General features: G+C 42.8%; 1 protein-coding gene across 1 annotated transcript in view; it reads left to right on the top strand.

Annotated features, from left to right (window-relative positions):
• The window catches only part of LRRC7 (leucine rich repeat containing 7), a 78,270-nt gene that overhangs the window by 36,682 nt on the left and 33,109 nt on the right, over positions 1–8,479 (top strand). The window contains exon 12 of the mRNA XM_009994589.1: positions 7,440–7,509. Within this exon, the coding sequence (XP_009992891.1) occupies positions 7,440–7,509 (70 nt within the window). The remainder of the gene's footprint in view (positions 1–7,439; positions 7,510–8,479) is intronic.

Here is an 8,479-nt window from a genome sequence, read left to right as displayed (position 1 = left end):
GAGTGACTTTTCCTTGAAATGGTTGCAGTGTGTGTCCCAGCAATATTTTCAGCATAACCACAAACACACAAGTTTGCTTGGAAGTGCAACTAATGGTGTGGGTACCATTTTGTTTCCAGTAATTACCATCCATACTCAGTAAGAATTAGGAGAAGGACTTTCCAGATCTGTGTCTGATTTCCTGCCAGCAGTTTCATTGCTGAAGTTAAGGTTGGCCATAAAATATAAGATGAAGTAATTTAGAAATCTCTGTCTTAGTTTTGTTTAAATTGATTTGCTTAGTTCTGTTGGATATTTGTCCTCATTGCAGTTGTATTTTAACATACATGAAGTAAGGACCAGAACGTGGAGTTAAACTGAGCTGCAGTTTGTGGTGAAACTGTCCAAGCCCCAAATCAAATCTTGGGTCTCTTGGTTTGGGTTTCAGACCCCAGTGCTTTCCAGGGACAGGAAATGCTCTCCCACCAGGATGCCACCACAGCAGCCTATGTTTGTGCTTCCCTTTGTGCAGCTCCAGCCTGGCCCTGCACTTCAGACCACACTTGACCCTCCCTCAGGCTGCCTTCCTTGCCATGTCCCCTGGCTGCTCCTACACCTGTGTCCCCCCTCTTGTCCTAGTGCCATGTTGTCCAGGAGCTGGGCAAACGTCTGACAGAAATGTGGGACTTGTCAGATGGACATGTCCATGGCTGCTCCCTGCTGCACAGCCAGCTGCAGTGGTGCACAGCAGGGGGCTGGGGCTGGGCAGAGCCGTGGGGAGGCAACAGGGTAGAGCAGCTTCGGGGGCTCTTGGGCATCCACGTGGCTTCCCAGGCACATGCAAACCATCTGAGCTGGGTAACTCTGCCCCTTTGCAAAGCTGTGATCATGCCAGGAGCCTGCATTGAGGAAGCAGAAAACTGCTCTTTTTAAATTTTCTCTTTTTTCCCAAGTTACTCACCAGCCAGGTCAGCTGCTGATGTCAGGCAGGTGGTGCCATGTGTAACTAGTGATGGTGGGTGCAATTGCTGGTGTGGGAGGGGAAGGAGGCAGTGGAAGTGGCAAGAGCAGGCAAGGTTTCCTGACCAAGCTAACCTGCCAGCTGGATGCCACCAAAACAGCAGTCCTGCCCCACCTTCCTTTTTCCCCAGCTGCCTGGGTATAAGAGCGTGTTGGGATTTCCATTGCAGTAGAAGGTAATCAGTGGGAGCAGCATCCCAATGATGTGTTGATGTTCCTTGGGGTGGAATGTGTTGGTTGCTGTCCTTCCCACTCCCCCTTTGGTGCTGGCAGGTGGCCCTGCATCTGCCCAGGGCTCACTGGACAACTTGCTGGGCTGATTGATCTCACTGAAATTGTTCTTGTCGTGTTCATTTTATGACACTCCTCATGGACCTTTTGCTGAAGGCAACCTGAAAAACTGTAGAGTGAGTTGCAAGCCTTGTAGAACAAGTGTGAGAGCACAGTCTGGACCAGGAGAGATAGGAACTGACTCAAACTGTAGACCTTCAACCTTTAAACCTGGTTGAATTGTCTCATGTACTTCTCTTAAGGGACAGGGAAGTAAACTCTTCCTCCTTTGTTGATGTCAAGTCTGGCTGAGGTTAAATGTTGCTCTGCTGAGACACAGTGATAATGCTTTTGTTATGGAACTTCCCACCTTAATGAAACTAAAATGTTTCAACATTTTGACACAAAAGAGTTTGGATGAAGTTCAGACACCATCTTAATGTTGAATTTATTATTCTTTTGTTTACTTGTCTGTTTTCCCATTTTGACATTCCTAGTAACACAAAGGCAATATCCATTCTTTCTTTGAATGAGTCCACATGTACATATCAATAAGGAGTGTATTTGGGCTCTGCTTCTTGCTCAGAACCTTTTCATGTTATCATGGCACTTTGGCCTCTCTGCTCTTCCTGATTCAGACAGAACAGAGAAGGTGGAGCACACCAGCCCTTCTCCTTGATAGCCCATTGAACCACTGGAAGAAGAGAGGCAGACGTGCAAGCAGAGCAGAAAGGCCATTCTAGAGCCAAGGGGTCAGTGCATGTGCTTCACCCTGTGGTGTGATGGGTTCCTGGGTCCTGGAACGTAGCTCAGCCTGCTACCAGGGCCTGCTGAGCCCTGTCCTCTGTGGGCTTGGCTGCTGAGGCAGGTCCCTTCCCACCCAACGCTGCTGATGCAGCTTTTTTGTCATGAAAGCTCCAACCTCTGCACAAATCTTCTGGAGAGCAGCTGCTCCTCCCTGTACCATCTAACACACGGGGATGGACTGTGCATGTTCTTTCAGAATTTGTCTGCTCAGTCCTTTATGACCTTCTCCTCCTGACACCAGAGGGGATTCTGTGTCCATTCTGGCAGGTATCCATGCTTCTTTTCATGGTAGTTTCTTTGCAGAGGGAACAGGCTCCATCACCATGACTGTCAATCCATGCCGATCATCATGGATGTGCAGTTGGTCAGAGGGAACACAGTCTTCCACTGGGGATCTGCCCACTGCAGGTGCATCCCAGTGAATGGGACCTCAGGGTCATCCCTTTCTACTTTTCACATGCCAAATTTCCCCTGTGGCCTCTGCACCTGTGACTGTAAAAGGTGCACTCAGTAGTACTAAAGGTACCCATTAGCCCCTTACATCATTGCCTTTTACCCCAGAGACTGTCCCTGCTGAGAGCTGGGCTGCTCAGGTGTTCATTGAGGTGCCCTTTTGGCCTCCAAAAGTGTTCCTTCTGGGTGTGTTCCTCACAGCATGGGGAATGCACTCTGACTGAAGGCATGTAGGGTACAGGGACACTGGTGGCTTTGACCTTGCCTTGCCAGAGTGCTTGGAAAATTTGCAGTGTGTTACTGAATGGTCACACACTCACAGCTGTGATGTGGCATGGAAATAGGAAAAGAGGAGCTCTCCCTCTTTGCATTATCTGGAGCTTGTCTGGGTATGAAAGTCAGAAAAGATTTGGGAGATTTGGTATAAAATCCAGATTGGATTTCTTTCAGGAAGGAGACAAACCTGACATAGACCTCTTTACCACTCATTCTAACAGACACCTCACATTTTTGTGAGTTGACACGTTTTACTCAAAGGTGGGTCAGTGTTTAGAGTCCCTCTCTAGATCACTTTTAATGCTATGATTCCAGCTGCTACAGATTTTGGCTCTTGTTCCATGTCTTCTGAAGGCCCTCTTTGCTGTAAGATGCACCTTGCACGTCTTAATTGACCAGAAGCTAGTTTAGTTCCAGGAACTTCTTCAAATATTCATGTTAGAACTCAGTTTTAATCAGGGAATTAGACTCCAGCTTTTCTTCCCCATGCCATACACTCTAAGACTGTATCCTTCTCATCTCCATAGCTGGGAGTCCTCTCTCCTTTTATCTTTATGTGTCCAAACCTTTTCAGCCCTTGACAGGCTGAAAGGGGAAGGGCTGTATTTGGTTATTTTTCTGCACAATCAAGGGCAATGATGGGTTGAATCCTGACTGGATGTCAGATTGCAGAGGTGGGGTCTGGTGAGGGCAGGTGTGCATCTGACCAGAGCTCGGGTGGCTTCACCCTCTGCAGTCAGCAAAGTCTGGAATGCAGATGCTTGCAATGCAGCTACCTGGAGATTGATCCTCACCTGTGCTCCAGTACTTCAAGAGCCAGTGCAGCATTTGATACAGTGGTTGTGCAATTATTCCTTGCATGAAAGATACTGAGACCTCCACCATGTAGTGAGTCACTGGGGGTGGCTGCTTGGACTCAGTCCCTGCTAGGAGTGCACATGGGATTCATTCAAAGAAAAGAGATGTCTTACCAGTAACCGGTGTTCTTCACCATGTGTAGTCCACATATACATTTGTCTTCCATCTGCTTCTCCTCTCTCCTCAGAGTCCTTCCAGGTATGAGTCCTGTGATTGAGAGGTAGAATTGTTAGAATGTACATTTGGGCTACACTTCTCAAAGAGCATCGGTTACTGGTAAGTAACCTTTCTTTTAGTTTTAGATTGTTCTTAAAGAAGAGCCAAAAGAGGAGTGACTTTTGTATTTGCTTCTGTCCTGGGGTCAGAGCTCAATTACTGCTCTGGATCTCACCCACAGAAGTTAGATTTAAAAAGGCCCCTAGATTACATGATCTATTGAAGAAAAAGGCTGTTTCCTGGTGTATCTTTACTTTTGCTGTTAAGTTATTTAATAACACAGGATTCCTCATTGCCAAAGAGGTATTTGCTTCTAGCCACATATACCCAGAAGTGGTTTTGTGAACAGTGTGATGGTGGGTTTGTCCTGTTCTTTTAAACTTCCACCCTGAACCCTGCTGTTATCCATCTGCTGGGAGTTACCTTGGAGAACTGTCAAAAATAGCAGCCATCCCTGGGCTTGGCTGACTGTCTGGCAATACTCCTTGTGATGATGAACTTTCAACATGTTTGGACATGAATTTGTCATGTTTGGGTTATTATTTGAAAATTCTTTTTGAATGTCACCCAAGTATAATGTATGCATGGAAGAATCCAGGAGGTGTTCCCTGAGGTGTCTGCTTAGCTCTTGGTATGTTGCATTTCTCAAACTAATCATCAGTGAAAACCCTTCCCACTCTCTGAGCTTGCTTACTTAAGGCACAACAAAACCAAAATGTAGCACAAGTAGGTAGTGGATTATTTACAAAGCTATGAGAAAAGCCATTGTTATCAAGAAGGGAAGGTTAAAATGACATCAGCAGGTTTACAATGACAGCAACGATGCCCCTCTACCCCATCAGACCCCTCAAGTATCAATATTTGATATTTCTTTATATTTAAACAATATCACTGATGTTTTCTTTGCTCTTCTTGTATTCCATGAATAATATGCACTAGCTTACTCTGAAAGTGGTTAGCCCTTAAGGACTTATTTATTATACTGAAGATGTGATCTAGGAATAATTATGGAAGGAATTCCTCTCAAGCCTTCATTCCAGCACAAAGTAACACTGGCATGGAGCTTCTCCAGGCTGTGAAGTTCTGGGGCATCATGGTGTCATGTTTAGATTTCAAAAAGTCTGTGGTTTTGCTTTAGTTTGGCTTTGTTCACCTGACGAACTTCAGGTGAAATTTATTCTCACTTTTTCTCCTAGGAGAACACCTTCCATGGGAAAATTAAGGACTGTAAAAAGAACACAGGCATTTCATGCCCTCCTAAACTATTACTGCAGTTATTTTTCTGAGAATCAGTTGGTGCCTCAGGATTTACCCCAGAAGAAAAATTTTTGTCAATAACTTTTAAGCTTTTCCATTTACCAGTGCTATTCCTGATTTGACCTGTGCAGTAGCATAATGAATATGATTATTTGAGATCCTTTGCAGCAGCAATATGCCCTTATTTTGACTGATGAGGCTAGAAAAACATTGATGCATTTGCCTTTCCTGGCTAAACTAATATAGCCTAAGTGATAATTATCATAGACCCTGTTATGAAAGTGGGTATAATGCAAAAATCACTTGGTTATTTAGTTGTTCATGGAAGTCAGTGTTTGCATGAGCGTTGTTAGTGCAGAGGAAAGAGAAATGTTCCCACAGTACACAATTTAAAAAGCAGTCTCAAACTTGCAAAACCAAATTGCAATTAGCCAAGGAGGACGAGGCTTCTCTTGGTTGGAAATTTGAAAAAAAAACACCAGCAAAACACAAACAAACAACAAAAACACATACACAAAAAACACAGTGAAGATTTGGGGTGCCTTCCTTCCATGAGCTCTGATTTGGGTTTATTTTTGCTTTCAAAGACTCCTTAAAATTGGACCTTTTTAGACACTTAAAAACAGTTAACCAAGCTTCCTGGCAACAAGCAATTAAAAATGAAAGAATTCTGTGTTTTGTTTGAATATGGAAATGGAAAACAAGCCTGGAGATCCCCTTGCCACACATCCCTTCTGGAGCAATGCCTGCTGATTTTCCTTCCCCCTTTGATACACCTGCACTCACTGGAAACATCACCAGTAACCCTGCAGAGACAGAGGTTGCTGTCAAGTTTTGAAACATGTTACAGGTACTGAATCCTCAAGTGTAAGGAAATAAAGGTATCACTTGAGAAGCAACAATTCTTTTTATAAAGAAAAAAGCTCTGCATAAAACATCTGGATCAACACAATTTAAGGATCTTTGTGTTAATTATTAAAGCTTAAACTGGTAACTTTAATTTATAGATAATGTCATATATTGCACTAAATTGCAGGTAGTTCTGGCACTCTTGCTTTCTTATGGATTCATTCCAGGCTTAGACATGAACACACATGTAGAGCTGCTCTCATCTAGATGGGCTTTTAATTGGAGATTCTGCCCTAGCACAAGATGGTGTGTGCACATCCACGTCACCTTGCTAGAGAAGGCATTTTTTGCTGGAAGGGATTCTTATGAAAATCTTTACATGTGCTCCTGGCAGGGTGTGCAGCTGCTGTCTGAAATAATGTGATTATTAATGGTAAAGACTTTGTGGCAGAAACACAGCTGGAGTAATTCCATCACGGAGGCATTTCCTCAGTGCTGCACAGAGGCAGAGGTACAAGGGCTTGGGAGGTGATTCTCTCCCTGAAATGCAGGTGGATTGTTAGTAAGACTGCAGGAGTGTTGGTGGTTATTTGGTGCTAGAGGGGCAGGTGCAGTCCCTGAGTGGCCTGGCTCTGTCTGGGCTGGGGGTGAGGGTGTCTGCACTGTGTCCACAGTGTGGGACAGTCTGACTCACTCAGAAAAGGGCTTTTCCTCTTCTCTTTTTGCTCAATCCCATTTAGCTTCTCTCCTTGTGGACAGTTCTTTGGTTGTTCCATTTCTTCCTCCAGCTCCTGCACCCTCTGTACCACACAGCTGGGAGAATATCTCATGTTGGCACAGGCTGAAAAGTAAAACTAACGTGTTCAGAATTAGTGGGAAAGCATGAATGAAGCTCCCACAAGTGTCTGGTCATCATTTCACCACTTTTAGGAAATGTGTTTACATGTATAATTAACTTGCTGTATTTTTACTGTTTCATTTAATTTTGTCAATTAGGTTCACTATGGTTATTTCTATTATTTTAGTATTTTTTCCTAACATGTCTGCAAAAATGACTTTTCAATAATCCTTGAGTATTTCTGTTCCAAAACTTGCATGTCCAATGAGAGGGTTTTGTGTTAGCTGCAATGAAAGCTGTTAGGTCTTCCCTGTAAGTCTCCCTGACTTCTGTTTTCCATGTTATTAACTGTAACTTTGGTTACATTCCAGCCAAGGCAAAATATTGGTATCTCCCTGGTACCTTTAGGGCACAATGTCTGTCACTTTAGATCCCAAATGTCACTCTGAATGTGGAATGTCCTTACAAAAATTACTGCATTTTAGTAAAAAGAGAAAATAAACATATGAAATTACAGCAAAAGTATGATCAAGCTAAACATGCTACATGCAAATCTTAAAAAAGAAACTGTTGTGACAATGAAGGATTCATGCTGTTCCAATATTATCATTCACAGACTGAAGAATTTACCATTCACTTTTACTAAACTTAAAGAACTTGCAGCTTTGTGGCTTTCTGACAACCAGGTAATGACTTTCAATATTTGTATTTTGTTTAGCATCTAGGGGTCTTAGCAAGGACCATAAATGAAACCTATAATTTAGTACATGACTGTAGTAGAATTTTAGAACTGTTTGCTCCCAGTCCAGCTTTGTGCTTTCCTATGAAGGTATAGATCCTTCTGGCTGCCACTTATTAACTTGGAAAGGTCCCCTTTGCAGGATTTATTACTTGCATCTTGCTAAGCTTCTATATCCTTACAAAAGTAGTAAGTAAAGGCCAAAAGGATGAAGAGGGTACTTTGTAAATAGAAATTTGAGAGGTAAGACTTTGCTATCAAACTTGTTATTAGTGTGTCCCATCTTTAGTCCATCTACATCTCCCTTCATCTTCTTTTTCCCTTTTCCTGTCCACACTGCCATTCCTGCATATTTTTTACTCCATTAAAGTCAGTGGGAGTTTAAACCTCTAGAAGATACACAAGAACACACAGGCTTCTTTTGGAGAAAGCTCTCATTTAAGTTCCTTTAATATTTAAATATGCTTTTCTTTGTTCCAAGGGCTTTAGTTTCTCTACTTTATATCTCACTATATGTGTCTTTCATATACATATTTTGCATTTAACTTCTACATATTCTTTAGGATTCTATTTCAAAACCAACTTTGGAACATGAACACTGAGAAATGTAACAGCCTCTGAACACTGAAATAAGCCTTGAACCTTTCCAGGACTGGTAGAGAGAATGCTTTTGCACTTGCATAATTTAACTCTTAATGGACAAAATCTTAATTTGTATGATGTTAGAAAAGTTCAACATACCTAACATTTCCCTAAATAGGGGGTTTTAATAACCCAAGTAAATCCTCACAACCTCTTCTCTCTCACTCTGCTATCATGCCTGTGGTCAGATATTATACCTTGTTAACTGTAGCTGATGAGTGTAATTCTTCAGGGGCCAATTAGCATGCTACTGAATGTTAATCCCTGTGAAGAAG

The sequence above is a fragment of the Chaetura pelagica genome, unplaced genomic scaffold, assembly GCF_000747805.2.
Source record: "Chaetura pelagica isolate M959 unplaced genomic scaffold, ChaPel_1.0 scaffold243, whole genome shotgun sequence".
Classification (NCBI taxonomy): Eukaryota; Metazoa; Chordata; class Aves; order Apodiformes; family Apodidae; genus Chaetura; species Chaetura pelagica.
The sequence above is the reverse complement of the archived record's forward strand: the minus strand, read 5'-3'. Positions and strand labels throughout refer to the sequence as shown.